Genomic DNA, 20,938 nt, shown 5'->3' with positions numbered 1-20,938 from the left:
CAATTTAGCAAACGACCTAAACACTTAAGATAACAAAAATATTATTTCTTTATTTTGCTCTTTAGCCAACAAGCCAGGTCATTGTAACCTTTCTGGATAAATAGAATCACAGAATGGTATGGGTTGGAATGGACCTTAAAGCTCATCTTGTTTCACCCCCCTGCCATGGGCAGGGACACCTTCCACTATCCCAGGTTGCTCCAAGCCCCATCCAACCTGGCCTTGAATATTCCAGAGATCCAGGGGCAGCCACAGCTTCTCAAAACAGAGCAACTTCATGTTTACAGAACATGGATAGAGAGCTCGTGAAACTGTGATCTTGGGGGGGACCTGAAGCAGGAGGAGTCATGGAAAACTTCACCATTTGGAGGATTTTCAGGATATTTGCAGAGACTGGCTGTGGTTGTCCTTTGCCTACACATGCTTTTTAGGGTACCTGTGTAGGCACCTCCAAAACCCTGAGAACTTTTGCCCTCTGTACACAGAGGATGTTAATATGGGTAAATAACAGCAAAGGGGTTGGTCAGCCAGAGCAATTATTTCCAGCTAAATAAACAAATTTCCAGCCAAGCAAAGCAATTTTGATAAGTTGGGCTGAAAAATACATTTGGAAGGTGAGCAGGTGAGTGTGGTTCTTTATCTTTTCTGGTTGGGCCTCTGTACTATTGCACTGGATGTTGGACAGCATCTGAAACAGCCTAAAAATATCAATAATAATATCAATATAGTGACAGCCACTGATGAACAAATTCTGGTATTTACTCCTGCAGCCTTGATTAGAAGTACTGAGGTGGATCTGAGCAAACTCCTGCTGTCCTCCAGGTTCCTGCTGATCTGGTTTTCTGATCTTTGTGTTCATTGCCCTTGGCTCAGTGCATGTGGAACGAGGTCTCCCAAACCAAGATGTCATTTCTGGGGAGGGGGGACATCACTGCTCCTGCTGAGATGAGAGCCAGCCCCTATGTGGAGTTTTGAGAGCCCCTTTTTGGGTTCCTTTATCATGTGCTGTGCCACTAGAAAACATTAGCTCTTAGAAAAGAAGGACAAGTCACCAAATGTGACAGAAACAAGCTCTGTCAGTGTGCTACATATCCATCTTGAGCTGGCTTTGAGCTCCCTGTAAATTAAAGGGAGTTTCATACAAGAAACCCCATTCATTGCCTGAATGTTGACTTTCCTGGCAAAAATATTTCACCCAGGGAATCGGGAAAGGTAGAGGCATGTTTAATTTAAGTGTATCACAGTCCCAGGTTGCAGGTACAACCCTCCAACAGCTGGTTCCTTCTGCTCAGCCAGCATGGATGGAAATGGTTCTTGTGGCTCCTGTTCTTCTGTCTGCACAAGGCACGTTGAAGTGTTTCCCCTAGATGAAAGTTTCTTGGCAGGTATGAGGACGGAATTGTATTTTAAACTGGAATAATGAGTCTGTGACTGAATGGGGCCAGTAGAGAAAGATTGGTATAGAAGCTTTTTCTTATCTTTTTTTTTTAGGCAAACCGTTTTTATCAGTTTTGATGTTCACAGAATCATGGTTTTTGGCTCACTGACACATTTATCCAGCCTGTCCACCCTTCACAAGATCCTTTTTATAAGGACAATATACTTTGTAACTGTATTATTTATAGTTTGTATTGCAGGAGCAGTCCCAGATCGGCATCTTGTTCTGCCGTAATGCATGGCCTCACATCCAAGACCTTCAGTCTGGATTTTATACCTACTGAGCATCCCTTACTAAGTAGCAATTAATTAGTCCTGACAGTGCCCCAGACAGACAATTTGTACTGTCTCCTTAATAGCAGAGGGAGAAAGGGAGAGGTTGTTACTGATGAGACATGCAGCAGATGAGCACCAGAGCCAGGGATGAAAACTGCAACTTCTCATTGCTATTGCTAATCCTCAGTGTCACAAGCCAGTGCATCACTGACATGCTGAACAGGAACACACTGGATAATTAACCCTTTTTTTTTCATTTTGGCACAGTTACAGGTGGGGTTGAAAAATGCCAGTCCCTGCAGCGAGGACCTTGCTGTCAAAGCCAGGTCTCCATGACAAGACACACTGAGATGATCCCTCTCCGCCTTTGCTTGCAGGGAGTTGGACTCTGCCATGCTGCGGAGGCTGGAGAAGAGGATTCTGGTGGACCTGCCCAGTAAAGAGGCACGGCAGGTGATGATCCAGCACTGGCTGCCCCCTCTGAGCAACAGTGGGGGTGTGAAGCTGAGAACGGATCTGGATTACAGCTTGCTGAGCCAGGTGGGCAGCACTGTGACAGGGACAGTGCCTACGTGGTGCTGGAGGCATTTCTGGGCCAGAACTGTGAACAAGGGTTGGGACAGCACTTTGGTGTGGCAGCTGTGACACACAGAGCTGGGGAAGGACCTCAGCTCAGTCTGAGGCTCCAAAGGGAGACTGGCAGCACACAGCACTGAGCATGTCACAGGCCTGTGGAAATCACTGGTTTCACACAGCTCTGCCTGCAAAATGGTGTATTCTGGTCCTCTCTGTTGGGCCAACTTTTCAGCCTTAAATACAGGGAGACTTCCAGCAACAGCACATTTTATCACTGTTCTCACCAGGCTGGGAGCACTTCCAATTCACCGGGGTAATGAACAGTTAATTGTGTAGGGAAGGTTTGTCACCGCTCCACTGCTGCGGGAGAAAAGAGCATTTGACAGTGAAAAGATTCACTAGATACCCAGGCTCTCTTCATTTAGCCCTTTGTCACATCCTGAATTCTTTGGAAATAGAATCACAGAATCCTGGAATGCTCTGGGTTGGAAGGGACCTTAAAGATCATCTAGTCCCAACTCCCTGCCATGGGCAGAGATGCCACTCACTAGACCAGTTTGCTCAAGGACTCAACACCTAAATATTTTACAGTTTACCCAGTTGACTCATTTCACATGTGTTCATGGAGAAATACTGCTCAGTTTTGGGTTTATAAATCCTAATAAGGAAACACAGTCACTTTTTAACAGGAAAGACGGGGATGGACACACAAAGGTGGGTTTTATTTGACCTACAGAAAATTGGGGTTTAAAGAGAAAACGCACAGTATTTTTCCTTGCTCCTACAAGGTATTGTGGGCATTCAAAAGAAGAACGAGCAACATAACTTCAAGAGGAAATCATACACATAAAAATAGATATGTGTCTGTGTGTGTCTGTGGGTATACATATACAAACAGATATTTCAGACAGCAGTAGACTTTACAAATATTTTCTATAAATACATATACAATATATATGCCTGTAAATGGTATTCCTGTCTGATTTGTGAGCTGTAATGCATTGTTCTGATCCCATCACAGGAAACAGATGGATACTCCGGCTCAGACATAAAACTCGTGTGCAAGGAAGCCGCCATGAGACCAGTGAGGAAAATATTTGATGCTCTTGAAAATCATCAGCCAGGTACCTCAGCTCTGAGCAGAGAATATCAACTGGCAAATGCTGATCTCCTGCTGTAACTCTAGGAACGATCATGTTAACCCCAGCAGGTGGAGCTCTGATATCTGCCTGGAAAAGTTCTAAACTCTACAGATCTAAACCATCTAAATTTCTGAAAACCAGGCCTTCTTTTAAATGTCTTTTAAATCTGTGCTCTCTGCATAAATACAACTTTTTCTTTATCTCACTGCGTTTACTCTGTTGTTTCCCTATATTAAGTGTTGCATTAGGCAGGGACATAAAAGAATGTCTTTTGGTAATGATAACAGTATTTATTCACTTCTCTTCTCTTTAGGTAACAGTAAGCTGCCCGTGATCCAACTGGACACGATCACAACAGCTGATTTCCTGGATGTGATCACCCACACCAAGCCATCAGCAAAGAATCTAAGCCGGAAGTACATGGCTTGGCAGAGGGAATTTGAGTCAGTTTGACAGAAAACACACCCAAAACTTCCAAGACTTCCAAAGTGGCATGTCCTTGCTCCAAAGGATCAAATGGTGATGGGGAAGGAAATGCTGTTGTCTCAGGAAAGAGAAAGCAGTGACAAGTGTCAGAGGGAAATCTTTACTTCCAGAATTTAAGGGTGGGTGAAAGAGTGGTGGTTATTCTTTATTAACCATTTTAATGACCATTCAAAAAACATTCTTCATGGAATTAATGTGATGGCAGTTCCTATGCAACAAAGCCTCCAGCCTTAATTTTATGCATGAAGACTTAAAAGATTGATTGCTTCTCAGTCTTTATTCATGACAACTGTGTACAGGTTGGAGGTAGAACTGAAGCAGAAAGCTTAAGAACAGTTAGACAATTAGTGTAATTCTCCATTCCCAAGACTCACTAGAGCATCACAGTCAGTGTAGCTGTACCAGCAGAGACTTGCACCCTTCTTAATGAAACATGAAACAAGGGTTTTCAGTGAAACTCAGGACCTTAGCAAGGCTTTGTAGATGAGGTTAGTTTGTCATCGTTTTCAGCTGATGTGTCAAGTGTGTCACTTTCCTGTTGGTTTGGAGCATTTCCAAGGTGGAAAAGGCAAGGAATTAAGAGGGATACTGTAGAAAATCAGCAGGTTTAGGCTAATTAACTAGAAACTGTACTGGTGGTTACCCAGTGGTTCACAGCCAGCCATAAAACAGGATCACAGAATCCGAAATGGCTCAGGTTGGAAGGGACCACAGTGGGTCACCTGGTCCCACCTCCCTGTTCCAGCAGGGCCATCTCAGAGCACATGGCACAGGATTGTGTCCAGATGGTTCCAGGATATCCCACCCTCTCTGGGCAACCTGTTCAGTGCTCAGTCACTGCACAGCAAAGTTCTTCCTCGTGTTCAGGTGGAACTTCCTGGGCATCAGATTGTGCCTGTTCCTCTCGTCCTATTGCTGGGCCACACAGAGCAGAGCCTGGTCCATCCTCTGACCCTGCAGACACTGACAGACATTAGTGAGGTTCCCTCTCAGTGTCTCTTCTTGAGGCTCAACAGCCCCAGCTCCCTCAGCCTTTCCTCCTCAGAGAGGTGCTCCACTCCCTTCATCACCTGTGTCACCCTCCACTGGACCCAGTGGAGTTTTCCAGTCTTTGCAGTGCAGTGTTTAATACCAGCCACTGTTCTTGCACACACAGCCAGGTGAGCAGTCAGCACTGCCACGTGTCCTGCACTCTGCACCAGCAATTCTGACAAGTCACTCTTTCAGGTCTCACCACTGCCCTTCTCTTACCTGTCTTCCTCACCAAGACACTTTTCCCTCTTTGCAGTTCTCCCAGTGTTTTCCTTGTTCTTGTGTGCATCTGCATTCCAAGCACCAGGGTTGTGCATGCTTTCCAGCATGTCCCAGGGCCCCTGAGGCACTGACAGTCCCTTTTAGTTCTAGCATCAGTCATATGTCAAAAGTCTCCATGGGAAATCTCTTCACAGGATTTTGCTTATAGCTCTCCCACCTCCTGAACCTGACTCTGACCCTGGGCCACAGACCTCCCTTATATCCTCCAAGCAGAAACAGGCTCAGAATTGCTGGCACAAAAACTAGATGTGTGAATTTATCCAAAACTGTACGTGACAGTATCTAAAGATGGCCTCTGTTCCTGAGGGGTCTCTGCTCCCAGGTAAAAAGTGACACCATGAGAGGAAACAGCCTCAAGTTGTGCCAGGGGAGGTTGAGGTTGAATATTTGGAATAATTTCTTCACTGAAAGGGCTGTCCAGCTCTGCAGAGGCTGCTCAGGGGAGTAGTGAAGTCCTCATCCCTGGAGAGATTTAAAAGCCATGTGGATGTGGCACTTGGGGACGTGGGTTAGTGGTGGCCTTGGCAGTGCTGGGGGAACAGTTGGACTTGATGATCTTAAAAGGGCTTTTCAAACCTAAATGATTCTGGGTTTCTACTGCAAAATCCATCCACACGTTCTGTCTGTGACAGAGATTAGATCTGAATGTAGTAACCACCCACCAAGTGAGGCTGCAGAGAGATGCTGTCATATGTCAGGAAATTCATTCATCACGATGATTTTGTTTAACAAGAATGAGCATGGCTCATTAACACAAAACTGTATTTTCAATAAGGTTAATACTCCAGTAATGCATAATTACAATCTAATAATTTAACACTCAGGAGCACTGTAAAACAACTGTAAAGGACTTTGATTATTACAGTTTGCAAATGGACCAGAAAAGCCATTTACCATCATTACAAAGTTGGTTCATATTGGGGGATGTAGAGCATAGGAAAAGCATTGCATGATACAGAATTAAATTTCATTTTACAGCTCTGCTAACCAACTGTAAAAACTGGAATGTGTCCCCATGGCTTGTGAAGGATTTTCCCCATAACATTAAAAAGAAACAAAAAAATCCCCAACAACAGTGAAATTTTGCAACTGTAGCACTAATAGGACCCTGCTGAAGCCTAATTTTAAAAAGTCACAGTCTCTGAGGCATTTAATACCAGAGTTTTGTTTCTGTATCATTCTTTTTAATAACAGCATCTAATTAAAACATCTGTAAAATGCTGACAGTTTTTAATTTTATGTAAAATTTGAAAAACAAAGAACAGGATCTGCTGTAATGAGAGGAAAGACAGCCACAGTAGTTATTATTAAGCAATAGTGGTACTTTAATTTAAAAGTCACTTCTAAATGTGCATAATCTCTACCTTTAAGTAAGAGCTCAGTGAAATCACTGCAGGCCAACTAAGGCTCTGTTACTGTTGGTATTTTAGTGCATGTTTTCAGAATAAGTCTCACTTATTCTGCAGAAAGTGACACTTTCCAGACAGGGCTTTTCATCAGATATTTCCTGAAAACTGAAGATGAGCAGAACTCTGCCGTGCTCCCTGTGTGTGGTGACTGTGCTGGGCCCACTCGGACCCTCACACCGCAGGCAGGTTTCTGATGCCACACATGCAATGACTGATCTTGGGACCTTAATTTTTGAAGCAAGAATGAAGGAAATTATGTGAAGCAACTACTCCCTTTCTCACAGCATACTCTTTAGGATGTGTTCCACTGCCTCTGGGAAACTCTCACAGGTTAAGTAGGGAGCCGGATTGATTTTGTCTTCATCTGCTGGTCGATATTTACCTGTAACAGATTAACAAAATGATCCATTTACCAGGCTCCTCTGAGTATCCTTTTTTATTTTTTTTCCCCCTGAAAATTAGAGCCTCCTCAAATCAGTACCAACCAGGTAGGAGGAATGCCCATCTGAGGTTCTCCTGCAACAAACATCCCACAAGGCTTCCCTAAACATACACTGAAGATTCCTCCAGGGGCAGCTCTGGCTCTGAATTACAGTTACTTATGCACTGGTTCACAATGCAGTACTGGCACTGTTCTCTCACTGACTGTTCATACGTCCATGTTGAAGGTTCTTGAAATATTAATGTTATTTTCACTTTTATAGAATCATAGAATCTCAGAACGGTTTAGGTTGGAAGGGACCTTAATGTTCATCTTGTTCCACCCCCTGCCATGGGCAGGGACACCTTCCACTATCCCAGGGTGCTCCAAGCCCCGTCCAACCTGGCTTTGAACACTTCCAGGGATGGGGCAGCCACAGCTTCTCTGGGCAACCTGTGCCAGGGCCTCTCCACCCTCCCAGCCAAGAATTTCTTCCCCATATCTCTAACCTGAATTTCATCTTTTTCAGTTTGAACCTGTTACTCCTTGTTCTATCACCACAGTTCCTGATGAAAAGTGCCTCTCTGAAGACTCTTCTGAGGAACAGCAGGATTACTTCCTTTCATGTTCAACATAACAGTGTAGCATGAGCAACAGCCACCTCAGAAAGGCCTCACCCAGTCCACGGTACCATCGGTAATACCGTCAGTCCCTTCACGTTCCTCTCTTACCCAAAGCAAAATTATGCTTGTAGTGACCACTGTAATTCCTAGGTGGGCTGTTACAAAGCACCAGGGCTGGCCACAGGGTGCCTTCACTCTGGGCCCAGGGGCTGCAAGTATCCAGAGTGAGATCACTGAAAGCACCACCATCTCCCAAAACGACTGATACGTGGACTACTTACCCGTCCTCACCAAAATCCCACGCATGCCCGCGTCCTGGGCACCACCAACATCATCCCTGCAGTCCTGGGGCAGAACAGAGAGCAACTGGTTGGTGGGCATGGACATTTCCAGAACAATTTCTGCTTTGCACATCACTTAAAAGCAGCGACATGGAATTGAAATCTTTTAGCTGCGTGTCAGTGGAACTGTCACAGGAGTGGTTTGCTGAGTGCTTTTTGCCCCATCAAACAGTGACTGAAGTAAGAGAACCCACCCCAGGTATTACCCATTAAGTCCTGTAAGTTTTCCTGGAAATGTTTAGGCTGGAAATGTTTAGGCTGGGAATGACCTCAAAGATTGTCAAGTCTAACCATTCCCCCAGCACTGCCAAGGCCACCACTAACCCCAAGTGCCACATCCACACAGCTTTTAAATCCATCCAGGGATGGGACTCCACCACTGCCCTGGACAGCTGTGCCAGGGATGGACAACCCTTTCCATGAAGAAATTTTCTCAAATATCCAATCTAAAGCTCCCCTGGCACAACTTTAGGCTGTTTCCTCTTCTCCTGTCCCTTGTTCCCTGGCAGCAGAGCCCGACCCCTCCCCGAGCTCCCCCCTCCTGTCAGGGAGTTGCAGAGCCAGAAGGTCCCCCCTGAGCCTCCTTTTCTCCAGGATGAGCCCCCCCAGCTCCCTCAGCCCCTCCTGCTGCTCCAGACCCTTCCCCAGCTCCGTTCCCTTCTCTGGACACACAAGGGGGTGATTCCAAAGGGTGGAACCATCCCTTTGCAAGCAGTGTGCACAGTGCAGATGAGCACTGTGTCAGTGAGCAGGTGATGAGGGTGTTGGTCCCCACGTACATCTCCGATCATGACGGCCTCCTCTGGGGCACAGCCAGTCCCCCTCAGGGCTTCCAGGAAGAAGGTTTTCTCTGGCTTCCCCACCACCATCGCTTTGGTGTCCGTCGCGTATTCCAGCCCTGTCACAAAAGGCCCAGGTCCCAGAGACAACCCATCTTTCTTCTTGAAATACCTGGCTTTATGGATTGCTATAAGAGGAGCTCCGTCCAAAATCAACCTAAAGAATGAATGAAGAAGAAAGCACAAAATATTAAAGAAGTTATATTTACAGCTGAAGGCCTCAATGGCTTTCACAGACAGGTTCGGGTGGGAAGGGACCTTAAAGCCCATCCAGTTCCACCCCTTGCCATGGGCAGGGACACCTTCCACTAGAACAGGTTGCTCCAAGCCCCATCCAGCCCGGCCTTGGACACTTCCAGGGATCCAGAGCCAGCCACAGCTTCTCTGGGCAACCTGTGCCAGGGCCTCGCCACCCTCACAGGGAAGAATTTCTTACAGGTACAGGACAAATCACTTGACCTTAACTTTGTATTGTAACATGAAAGGAATTACAGTAACAAGTTACATAACCCAGAAAGCTATTTGCTGCATTCATGTCCCACTGAATTCCCCAGTTAACAGTGCTATTACTGAGCCTGTCAGGAACAAAGCTGGATTAGAGCTCCTTCCTTTTCCTCACATCAGACACAGCAGCTCCCTGTCCTGCAGGGAAGGGCAGCCTGTGTAGCTGCTGCACTGCAGGAACCTTCCTGGACCACCAAGCACAGCCATGTTACTGCAGTTCTCCCCCCTCCCCATGTTTCAGTGCAACAAGAGCCCTCCAGACAGCATCTGTAAAAGCTGATACATAATGAGTGCCAAATGCTTCTCCTTCCACACTACACCTTCTCCAGGTACTGCAGGTCATTCCAACAGGTAGGAGTAAGGAGCAAAGCTGGGGGATAGAGGAGAAACAGTAGCTGTTATCCTCGGGGCAGAAAGGAGGATTCCTTTCCCTCTTAACACTACATGATTTACAAAACAAAACAAAAAAAAGCCTTTAAGAAAACAAACAAAATCCTGCTGTGCTCCCGTTGCTTGAGGCTGGCTGAGGTGAACTGGATGCTCCCTGGAAGAGGTCTGCTCCTTCCTGCCTGCTTGCAGAGCAGCCTGGATACTCTGAGCAGTAGATAAATGAAAATACTTCATTTCACTTCATTATCACAAAACACCTCCGTTAAATCAATGCATTCCAAAGCAAGCTCAAACAGAAGAGAGCTGGTGTGTGTATCTGTGAGCAGCCAGACACTGTTCGTGATGGGAGGATGCCTCTAGGACACAGAAAAATTTAATTTGACAGCAGCACCACAACCACTACATCCAGCAGTTTGCAGGGAAGATCTCACCTGAGAGAATTCTTTTAAGCGTGGCATCAAAATCCCACGTACACAAAAAGAGAAATTTAGTCTCAGTCATTTCAAATGGTGCCTGGAGAACGGCCTTACTCTGTGCACCTCGTTTGGGGACTCATGTTGGGTTAGATTTACCTAATGTTAGGTGTCAGTGGAATAGCTGCCTACCAGGTAATTAGTCAGCATGGGCTCTTCACAGCCAGTGCAGAGGAAAATGCACTTCTAGAGCACAGTTCAACTGTCCTATTTTAAGCACTACTAGGGGAAAAATGCCTTACAAGTGCCTCCTCCTCCCTCCAGAGCCCAGGCACCTGCACTGTAGATACCTGCATTTAATCAGATTCCCTTCAAAGTTTTGCACTCCCAATGCAATTCCACTTGCAGTGCAAATCCCAACTGACTCAATCACCTGAGCAGTAAAGGAGAAGGAATATAGACATGGCATAGGGGAGGTTTAGGTTAGATATTAGAAAGAAATTCTTTACAGAGAGGGTGCTCAGCCATTGGAATGGGCTGGCCAGGGAAGTGGTGGATTCTCCGTCCCTGGAGGTTTTCAAGATGAGGCTGGACGTGGCACTTAGTGCCACGGTCTAGCAGCTGTGGTGGTAGTGGGTCAAGGGTTGGACTTGATGATCTCAGAGGTCCTTTCCAACCCGTCTGATTCTATGATTCTATGATAAGACTCAGTAAGAAGAGAATGTGGCCAGTGGTTAGTTTTTCCATCAGGCCAAACAGAATTGACACCAGCAAAAGTTTACCCTCAATAGAAGACTGGGGAAAACACCCAGAACAAGTCAGTGAGGTGTTACAGATCAGACAAAGCCAGTCCTAGGGCCTCTGCAAAGCCTGAAACACAGGAAAGCACCAGGCAGAGCCAGGACAGGTTCACAGAGGATGAAATCTTCCTCCAGGCAGACAAGCCAGGAGTGGCTGGGAATGTGTCTGCACAAGGCAAGGAGAGCTGAAGGATGCAGCCTTGCCCAGCTCTCAGCCACACTACCCAGGCAGTGCTGGGTACGGGGTGCTCAGGCAGCACACCCCCTGTTACCCCCTAATACCTCTCCCATGGGCACCAAGGCCATGCTGCACCCACTGTCCTCTGCAGGGGACTGGATTTGGCCCTCAGCACTTTCCTTCCGTCACCAGAGCTAGCATCCAATTCTATGCTTAATGCATAAATCCTGAATCCAGCCTGGGACAACCTCGCCCACCCCCACAGGGCCAGTTCCCCAGGCATTCCCACATAACCTGGGAGCCTGGAACCCTCAAGAGACTCTCCATGCCATCACTGGTTTCTTGTTTTAAATGCCCTGATCTCCAGCCCCAGGCAGCGAATGGATATGATTCAACAGCTAATACAGTCAGGATAGAAATATCAATAAATGAAATGATGTAAGCCCTGGGACACACCATGGGTTAAGCTCATGCAGTTGTGAAATTGGAGTCCACTCATGACTGCACTGTAAAACTCCAAAATCAATGCCTTTGGCAACGTGCACTGAGGCAGAGGCAGTTTTGGTCAGTATGTGTTGTTATGACACATAATTGGCAGCAGATAAGCACAGCACTGGCCTCCTACCCCAAGGAAGATACTGGTCAGCAGTAATTCATACTCCCTTTTTGGATTTTGTGGTTATAAGGACAGATTAAAGTGCTTGAGATCAGGGTTTTTACCAGATTTTAAGGTGCAAAACTGTGTGGTAGCCGCCATCCCATTGAGCAAAAAGAGTGGAAAGGACTCATCACATCCATCACCCAGGCTACATTCAGCAACAGGCTCACACTCAACCCTCTTCAAGCTGAAGGTTTTTAGAGTTAAAAATCAAGGGTGTGGTGTCAAGCTAGAACCAGAGAGAAGGAAGTAGGGCTCTGCACACACTACTGCAGGCCTGGCTCATGGATGATGACAAGCAAATTTAGTCTGATTTACCCTTTAGCCTATGGACAAAACAAAGAGTTTTAAAAATAAGACACACTGGATCAGCTCCACAGTTCACCTCACCTCACCCATGTTGTGCTGGCCACTCCTGAACAGAAGATGATTCAGAAGATATTGCTGGATATCCTGCATTATGTAGGTAAGGAATAATCTGCCCTAAACACTGGATTTCATTCCCTATATTTGGGATCTGAAGGCTGGGCTTTGAACATGGAAGCAGCCTCAAGCTGTGCCAGGGGAGGTTCAGATTGGACATGAGGAGGAATTTCTTCCTGGAAAAGGTGGTCAGGCATTAGAAGGAGCTGCCCAGAGAGGTGGTGGATCCCCATCCCTGGAGGTGTCCAAGGAAGGACTGGTTGTGGCACTCAGTGCTCTGGGCTGGAGGGGGAACTCGATGGTCTTGGAAGGCTTTTCCATCCTATTTGATTCTGTGATTCTGTGCTTGCTTCCCCACATCCTTGCTTTTGTGTATTTCCTCTTGAGGCACTGTAACTTTGCCCCCTCCCAGTCACAATGGTGACTGTACTTCTGCAGTTTATTTACAGACTGAAAGCTGTAAAAATGAGGTTCTGGGCCACCTGAAGCTCATGGTGACGGCCCCAATCCACCAAGATGAGTGGCTCTCTCACACCCTGCTCAACAGTGATATTCCTACCACCCTCTTCTTCCCACAGGAGATGGAATTCCTCACACATGCAGAGGTTTAGAGCCCAGCACAAGACAGCCACCACCCAAAAACCCACGAGGGGCTGCCTTACCGAAATGCCCTGTTCATCATCTCATAGTGGAAGTGCTCAGGAGCCAGTCCCACCACCACTGCATTGGGGTCATCAGTGCCTATCCCTGGAAAACCAGAACACGACTCTGAGCGAGCAGAGTTTAACTCACACTTAGCAGCACACAGTCAGCAAGTGCATTTAATCACTTTACAGCAAAAATGAGCGTTTTCAGACACAGAGTATCTAAGAGACTAGTTTTTTTGTCTTTTCAGAATGAAGAAAGCATTGTGGAAAAGGTGTTGGTCTATCCAGACTCTGCAATCCTCCAGGATCAACACAGCTCTGGAGCTGAACAGTCTTAAAAACAACTGCTGAATGATTGTCTCACTGCCTCCCTTGAAATGCAGCAGACCACACAAATCCCTCTTTTAACTGAATGATGTTATTTGAGTCTGTTATTTGAGAGTCCCTCTCTACATATATTTATCTGCTTTGTAAGACAAGCAAAGCAGGAAGGCTAGTAAATTTCGCCCAGTTTTTCTATTCCCTTTTGTCCCAGAAAACTCCACTGAGGGTCTAAAATCTGTCTCTTGTTCCATTATCAAATTATTTATTTGCTGTCTGGTTATGACAGCAAACGTGGTGCTGCAGCATGGCCTAGAAGTTGTTACTCGAGATTAGTGTGGGCTCTTCTGGAAGGTCTCTTTTTTTTAATGTCAGTGCCCTAGAGAACAGCCCCTTTGTCCTACACTGCTCCTGAGGAGCAAGACTGTTTTTGCATGTCAGTGCCACCTCTGAACAGAGCCAGCAATGGAAGCAGAGCAGCAGCAACTGGAGAAACAGTTTTATTAATGACACGTCATCAGCTGCATCCTGCACTTGCTGTGAGTTTTGTTCCACCTTCAAACGTACCAGAGTTGCCCTGTGGATCTGTGACACCACCCAGAAGCATCTGGGTCCTTTAACCAAGAGTGGATTACGCTCATCCGTGACCAACTTTGTAGAGAGATTGGCCAGGAACAGCAGCCAACAACAGGAATTTGAACCATTCTGCACTGTACTTAAATGTTTCAAGAGCAGCACTGAAAGCAGGGAAGCAGCCAAACCCCTTATAGCAAAAAGAAACAAAACAATCCACTCCAGACCCAGGCAACACCAATGTACCCAAATGACATCTCTATCTGTTCCATCTTTTACAAAATTAGCATCAGTGACTGCAAAACTGATGGAAAGGTCCCCAAAACCACAGAGATTAAACTGATTTAAACGCTTTCAGCGGAAGAGCTGCTGTCTCTCCTGTTTCTGACCCAAGAAAGCCTTCCTGTGAACACAAAGTATTGCTGGGTGCATACTTCTCTGGATACAATGTTAGGCAGAGCAGATTATCAGGTTTCACGGTTCTCATGGCCCGCAGAGCCTCTTCCCCTTTACGCTGGTACATCTGGAGATTACTGACTACAGCACTAAAATTTAACAGGAAATTTCTAGATCCTAGCAAGATTAGAACCTACTGAAATTAGGCAGCCAGAGGGATTTCAGTTTTGTAAGACAAGGGGCAAGGAGCAGTGATAAGCCACCCACATTTCTGCTGCCTAGACTTTAAATGAAAAATTGAATATATAGTTTTTCAATTCTGAGTGTGTTAAAAACACGGTTATCTTCACTACTCTCAAAACAATGACGTGGGGCTAACTTCAGGCCCCTGCCAGACATATGAAAACATATCATCTTCTACTTCCCTTACTGCTGAGGGAGGGAAATGGGAACATCTGAAAGCAAAGCAGGTTTCAACCACATCTTTAGAAACGACAATCTAGAAATGTAAGGGTGGGGAACCTCCTGCCACCAATGAAGGTATCCAAGTACATGGGGTGAGACCCAGATGTTCAACACAAGATAAGCAACAATAACTACCTGGAGATTTTGCATTTAAAAATAGTCTGTGAAGAGAGAAACAGCCTCCTGCATGGCCTACACACTGTTTTTTCATCCCTTTATGAGAAAAGCCTCTGTTGGAAATCAGGTATTGCACAACCTGACACATCCTTGCTATAAAAAAACCCAGCACTGGTAGGTGCAATAAATCTCCAATAACCTACTGGTAACTATTACTGGTATTTTTTTTACACTGGAAATTAATGGAAAGTACTGAGTTTTACCCAAATGACTCTGAGATAAGCTCAGTTGTTTAGAGCATAGCGCTAACACCACCAAGGTTGTTGGTTTGATTCCTGTACGGGCCAATCACTTAATGGTTGGACCTGATGATCTTTGAGGATCCAACCCAGAATATTCTGTGATTCTATTTGGAGACCTCGGCTGCCATTTCCACTGCTCCTTCAAGAAGCTATGACTTCAGGCTGTTTAATTTAAAAAGAAGACAGGTCTATGCATGACAGAGAGCACTGTGTTTCCTTAGTCATTCCCTAATTTCCCCCCTTTTCGGAGAGCCCCTCACCTGTAAAGTCAGGCAGGGCCTTGTCGTCCACCAGGAGCAGAGGCCGCACGTGTTTCTGCTCCAGGAGGTTCCTGGCTGCTGTCAGGGACGTGAAGATCTCGTTCTCTGCAATGTCAAAGCCCAGCCTCGTCAGCCTCTCCAGCAGGTCCCTCTTGCTCTCCTTGGTCGTGTTGGTCACGAACCGGATGGTGACAGGGGCACTGCGCAGCCTGTGGGGGAACAGCACGCCCAGAGTGGCCAGTGTGATCCACAGCCAGCAATCCTTCTGTTTGCACACTTGTACTTCTCTCTGGGGCTCAAAAAGTACCATCCGTGGCTGCAGAGGAAAACACCAGAGCACTGGTGCCACACGAGAACTTCTGTGGGCTGGAGGGTACCGTGAAACAGAGAGCAAGAATTACAGCTACCAGGGCAAAACCAAGTCCTCCCGCAACTCCTCTTCCCCTTCTCCCAAGAAAATTCCAGAGGAAAGTGGTGATTCCAAGCTCCACCTTCACAGCAGTAGCAAACACATCTGTGATCAACAACTAGTTTGAAAAGCTTTTTAATTCAACCTAGATAACAAATAAACCAGCCCCACATTTTTGATCAACGGCACCCTGAACCAGAAATAAACACACCAAAGAAGCTTGCTGCTAAATTAATACCACTGAACTCCACGTGGTGGGTGAATTCCCAGCAGCTGTGCCTTGCTCTGAGGTGTAGGATGCTCCAGGAACCTGTGTTACCTTGATGGTGGTTTTATGTCAGCTTTTGCAGCCATTTCTTCCCTTCCTGAGGAACACCAGGATCACATAAACCCACATTATTGCCCTGCACTGACAGTACATGCTACCAAACAATCAAATAATTTTAAGTAACAGTTTCAACAGCATTCCCTTTAATTATTCCCCCACCATCACTTTCTCTGTTGCTATAGGAACAAACACTGGCATCAGGACTGCATGGAGAACATAAGAATAAAGTTGGTCAGTGCTGGAGACTTTGCTTGCACCTGCCACTTCCCTCTCATTTGTCAGATACACTGACCCTGCACAGGCATGAACTGCTAAACTAAAATAAAAATTGATACAATTTTTTCCTGTGGACCTCAATACTGAGAAGAAACCCTAAAAATGGCATCTCTCCGTTTGTTCCAATGCCAGTCATTCCAACTCCTCTTCAGGAAGGACAGTGACATGGATTAGCAGAAAAGAGCATGAGAAAATAAATTTTTTTCAAACCTTTAGGGAAAAAGACCTGAATCTTAAGGTGCCCTCCCTCATTCACCACAACAGCATATATCACTCTGTGGCTTTTCCTCATCCATTACAAGATGTCTTCTCCAGGAAAACAGTGTCATATCACAGTACAAATACTCCTGGGATTGTGTATCCTATTTCACCACCGACTTGGTCAGATTAAATCATTTTGCTATGCCTCAGTTTCTTTAGGCACCCTCTCATCACAAGAGCAAGAGGTATTTAATTCTCCTTTTTATTAATATATCTAAATTCCTACAAAAGATGATGAGCTGTATTATCAAACGTTTCTCAAACCAAAAAATTACTAGGTTGTTTACCTAGAAGAAAGAAACTTTAAAAATAATAATAATAATAATAAAGAAAAGTCTTGTCTGAATGAAATGAGAATTCTGCAGAGTTTGCCTTGCTCACTAGGCCAAGCTTTTCTGCTATTCCATTTTAGCTTAGCACAGATCTAAGGGCTCTGACACAGGATCAGGCTCCTGCAGTTTCACAAAGCCTCGAGGAACAGCTCAGCTGAAGTGATTTTGTGTAAGTGGGGTAATTCAGGTGAACTCAACTACTCTCCACTTTGGCTAAGGCTGTAGTCATATGTGAATCAGTGGAAACACCTTGAATATTGAGTTTTTTCTACGTGGAAAAGGCTTAGAAAACACACAGAGAGTCACTCAGGAAAGCTGAATTTTCTGAGTTGTCTGGGTGTTAATGCAGGTGTAAATAAAAGCAGGATTTGGCCAAGTCTTTGCTCCACAACAGCGTGAAAAAGGCAGAGGCTCCAGGGCTCACCTAGAGAAGAGACTTTGTGCAAACAGCACTGACACAACCTGCCAGAGGAAATTAAAAAAAACAAAACAAAACAACAGAAAAACAAAGAGGTAAAACTTGCCTTTTGAGAGCCTCCTGGGCGCCTGGCACAGCCGAGTCCTCCACGTGAAGTGTTCCATTGAGATCCACCAGGACGGCTTTGAGCGCCCGCCGAGCTGCCATCGCCCCTCCCCTGGGACACAGGAAAACAAATGAAACCACAAACTGGCTTAGAGACAATGGGCAATAAAAACAAGGAGCTCAGTTAAGCTCCTCGTTTGTGCCAAGCCCGGTATTACTCACAACATTACTCCCAGCACTAAATGGGCCCCCCTAGACTGGGGGGAAATAAGAGGCAGCGTTTAAAAAAAAAACAACAAACAACAAAAACAAACAAACAAAAAAAGCCAACATAATTGATGGAGTGGTGGTTTTTTCTCCCAAAGACTCTATATATGGAAATCAGGTGCTGTTTGTTTTTTAAGTGCCTTTATTTGCGCGTCAAAAGGAAAAAAAAAAATTCTCTGAACAGCTCAAGAGCGCTGGGAAGAGGATCATTAGGTCTGGTATTGCTGGTTCAAGGCCTCAGCAAGCACATTTCAGCAAGTCCCACCTACGCCCGACGGCGCTGCTGAAGTGAAAATAAATACACACTGCTCTGGTTGTAAAGCTCAAAATGCTCCGCCGAAGTGGATATTGTTAATTTTTATTTTTGTAAGCAAGATCGAGGGTGATCCAGCCCAAACCATGCCCCGGGGAGCCCTGACTTTGAGGCTGTTTGGTGGTGACAGGGTGGAACTTGCAGATTGTTACACCCATCAGCACGATCGAGTCCAACTCCTTCCCTTCCCTTCCCTTCCCTTCCCTTCCCTTCCCTTCCCTTCCCTTCCCTTCCCTTCCCTTCCCTTCCCTTCCCTTCCCTTCCCTTCCCTTCCCTTCCCTTCCCTTCCCTTCCCTTCCCTTCCCAAACCTTCCCTTCCCAAACCTTCCCTTCCCTTCCCAAACCTTCCCTTCCCTTCCCAAACCTTCCCTTCCCAAACCTTCCCTTCCCAAACCTTCCCTTCCCTTCCCTTCCCAAACCTTCCCTTCCCTTCCCAACTCCTGGCCCTGAACAGGACACCCCAATAATTATTTCTTCTTCTATTATTATTACTATCATTATCATTATATAATATCACTTACTATTATTTTATCTTTTACCTTCAATTACTATTAATAACATTATTAGTCATACTTATTATTTCATTATATTTTCAATTTACTGTTATTTTATTATCTTTTACCATAGATCTCCATGGGTTCTCCTGTTCAAAGGGTATTTATCTAGAAAATATGCACGTTGCCTGCACAGCCAGTTTTCAGCACAGCCTAATTTTAAGGATATCACTCATGGCCTGGCAAGGAAGTCCCAAAAAACCACTCCAGAACCTCAGTTTTCATAGTCACAGCCCCACAAAAATTCACCTGGTCAGGACAAAGGGACCCCCCAGCCCAGCTCCCACCTGGTCTCAGGGCTCATGGATACCCAGCACCCCAAAGGGCTGGTCCCTGTTCTCTCAGATGGGACAGCCAAGTAGTTTTTTTTACAGTGAGCTTCTGGGTCACACAAAAAGGTACAAGAGACTCAGCCCATAATAAGAGCCAGCATTTGAAGGGCACAGGCACTGTGGAAGGAAACAGCAAGTCACCTGGATAAAATCCAGCCTTCAGAAACAACTCTTTCTCCTCACGTGAGCTTCAAGTGCTGCCTTTTGCTCCAAAAGCAAGTCCTGCTGAGCTATTTCTTAGAAAATGTCCAATGCAGACACACACAGTCCTGTTCATCAGACAATAACAACTATTGGATAGGCTGGGAGAACTGGGATTGTTCAGCCTGGAAAAGAGGAGCTTCGGCATGACCAAACTGTGCCCCTTCCAGTGCCTGGAAGGAAGCAACAAGAAACATGGAGAGAGACTATTTACAAGGGCCTGGAGGGACAGGACAAGGGGGAATGGCTTCCCACTGCCAGAGGGCAGGGTTAGATGGGATATTGGGAAGAAATTCCTGGCTGTGAGGGTGGTGAGGCCCTGGCACAGGTTGCCCAGAGAAGCTGTGGCTGCCCCTGGATCCCTGGAAGTGTCCAAGGCCAAGTTGGACGGGGCTTGGAGCAACCTGGTCTAGTGGAAGGTGTCCCTGCCCATGGCAGGGGGTGGAACTGGATGAATTTTAAGGTCCCTTCCAACCCAAACCATTCCATGAATCTGTGATCTGTCACCACTAGCAAGGGATCACAATTTTTGTGTTGAGCTATTCTGGTTACAGATAACATGTGACATGTTTGTACTTCTAAAACACACACAGGTTAGAACCTGCCTCGATAAACTTAAATTTCCCTCAGTTTCATCTCTGCAGACAGTTTAATCAATGATCATGTGAAGCTGATGTCCCAGCTACAAGACACACACACACACACAGAGAAAACTTCGAGCCCCTACGTTCATTTTTCCTGCTGATTCTCTGCAGTAAGAAAATAAAAAAAATGCCTATTTTACAGTATTCTCTGTTGCTAAAAAGGGCCAAAGTTAAACGCTTATGATACAAAGCTGGCAACAGAACTCCTAAAGGAGCCTCATCACCTCCATGGGGTGATACAGAATAAATAATTTCTGTTGTTGTTCTTCTATTATTATTATTAATATATTTATTAATTTTTATGGCGACTTTATTTTTAATTACTATTATTTTTACTATCTTTTACCCTAGATCTCCATGGGTTCTCCTGTTCCCAGGGTATTCATCCAGAAAATAGGCAAGTTACCTGGAGAGGTAGTTTTCAGCACAGCCTAATTTCAAGGATAACACTCATGGCCTGGCAAGGAAGTCCTAAAACACCCCAGAACCTCGTTTTTCACAATCTCATCTCAACGAAAACTCACCTGGTCAGGACAAAGGGACCCCCCAGCCCAGCTCTAGGACAAGGACACGAGGGACACAAGGCACGACCTAAGGGAAAGAGGGGTATATTATATAATTAATACGTGATTATATACGTGGGGAGGATGCTGACAGCACAGGTGTGCCCCCGCCGTGCCCTCCCGCTCCATACAACCCCCCTGCGCATCCCCCCCCGAAGAGATGGTACCGCCTCTCCCCGCCAGCACACAACGGGCAGACGGGACGGCCCATTCGCCACCGGGGGAATCCCGAGCCCGGCGGGCTCCCCTCTTCCTGCCGCGGATGGTTCCGCCCGCCCGTTGGCGGCCGAGGGCGGCGGGCGCGCCCACTCTGAGGGGAGGGGGGAGCGCCGCAGCTCCGGCCCCCCCCCGCGGCACTGACCTGCTCCCGCCGCCGCCGCCGCGCACGGCCCGACGCGCCGTGGGGCCCTCGGGTGCCGCGGCCGCCCTGCCCAGCGCCAGGACCGCCTGCCGCCGGCACGGCGTGTAAAAATTATAATGTGATTATTATTGTTGTAAATAAACACCGACCTCGGCCCTCAGGGAGTGGGGTCGCCGGTTGGTGCCTGGCAGTCGCGACAGGCAGCGCGGCGGGCAGCCCGCGGGGCGCTGAGGGCCCGGGCCGCCTCACAATATGGATGGTTT

At 46.4% G+C, this 20,938-nt stretch overlaps 2 protein-coding genes across 11 annotated transcripts in view; one reads left to right on the top strand and one right to left on the bottom strand.

Moving 5' to 3' along the window:
• Positions 1 to 3,999, top strand: part of KATNAL2 (katanin catalytic subunit A1 like 2) — a 29,672-nt gene extending 25,673 nt beyond the window's left edge. For all 5 annotated transcript variants that reach the window (XM_051803711.1, XM_051803709.1, XM_051803708.1 and 2 more), the window contains exons 14-16: positions 2,091 to 2,253; positions 3,311 to 3,413; positions 3,745 to 3,999. In XM_051803711.1, the coding sequence (XP_051659671.1) occupies positions 2,091 to 2,253; positions 3,311 to 3,413; positions 3,745 to 3,884 (406 nt within the window). In that variant the 3' untranslated portion in view covers positions 3,885 to 3,999. The remainder of the gene's footprint in view (positions 1 to 2,090; positions 2,254 to 3,310; positions 3,414 to 3,744) is intronic.
• Positions 4,000 to 4,175: 176 nt separating this feature from the next.
• On the bottom strand, positions 4,176 to 20,709 carry HDHD2 (haloacid dehalogenase like hydrolase domain containing 2). Of its 6 annotated transcripts, none has more exons than XM_051803758.1 (9): positions 20,676 to 20,693; positions 20,276 to 20,342; positions 19,048 to 19,175; positions 17,442 to 17,552; positions 15,312 to 15,520; positions 12,893 to 12,977; positions 8,805 to 9,021; positions 7,966 to 8,029; positions 4,176 to 7,022 (listed from the first exon to the last, which is right to left on the bottom strand). In XM_051803758.1, the coding sequence occupies exons 4-9, from the start codon at positions 17,540 to 17,542 to the stop codon at positions 6,919 to 6,921; spliced, it is 780 nt and encodes a 259-aa protein (XP_051659718.1). In that variant the 5' UTR covers positions 17,543 to 17,552; positions 19,048 to 19,175; positions 20,276 to 20,342; positions 20,676 to 20,693; the 3' UTR covers positions 4,176 to 6,918. The 6 variants fall into 6 exon arrangements, with proteins under 6 accessions (XP_051659718.1, XP_051659717.1, XP_051659720.1 ...); XM_051803757.1 differs by lacking the exon at positions 20,676 to 20,693 and adding an exon at positions 20,482 to 20,622; XM_051803760.1 differs by lacking the exon at positions 19,048 to 19,175 and having other exon boundaries at positions 20,676 to 20,709.
• Between the last annotated feature and the right edge of the window lie 229 nt (positions 20,710 to 20,938).

Source organism: Manacus candei, unplaced genomic scaffold, assembly GCF_025592945.1.
Source record: "Manacus candei isolate 608988 ecotype Guabito, Panama unplaced genomic scaffold, ASM2559294v1 h1tg000059l, whole genome shotgun sequence".
Taxonomy (NCBI): domain Eukaryota; kingdom Metazoa; phylum Chordata; class Aves; order Passeriformes; family Pipridae; genus Manacus; species Manacus candei.
This window is presented reverse-complemented; position numbering and strand designations above follow the sequence as displayed.

Bases quoted from the DNA above. Each gene is read 5' to 3' on its own strand.
- HDHD2 (XM_051803760.1), bottom strand. From the start codon at position 17,542: ATGGCAGCTCGGCGGGCGCTCAAAGCCGTCCTGGTGGATCTCAATGGA. The intron at 15,521-17,441 runs GCAAGTTTTACC...GTTCCCCCACAG, and splicing joins GCCCAGGAGGCTCTCAAAAG to GCTGCGCAGTGCCCCTGTCA. The intron at 9,022-12,892 runs GTAAGGCAGCCC...TTCATTCTTTAG, and splicing joins ATGATGAACAGGGCATTTCG to GTTGATTTTGGACGGAGCTC.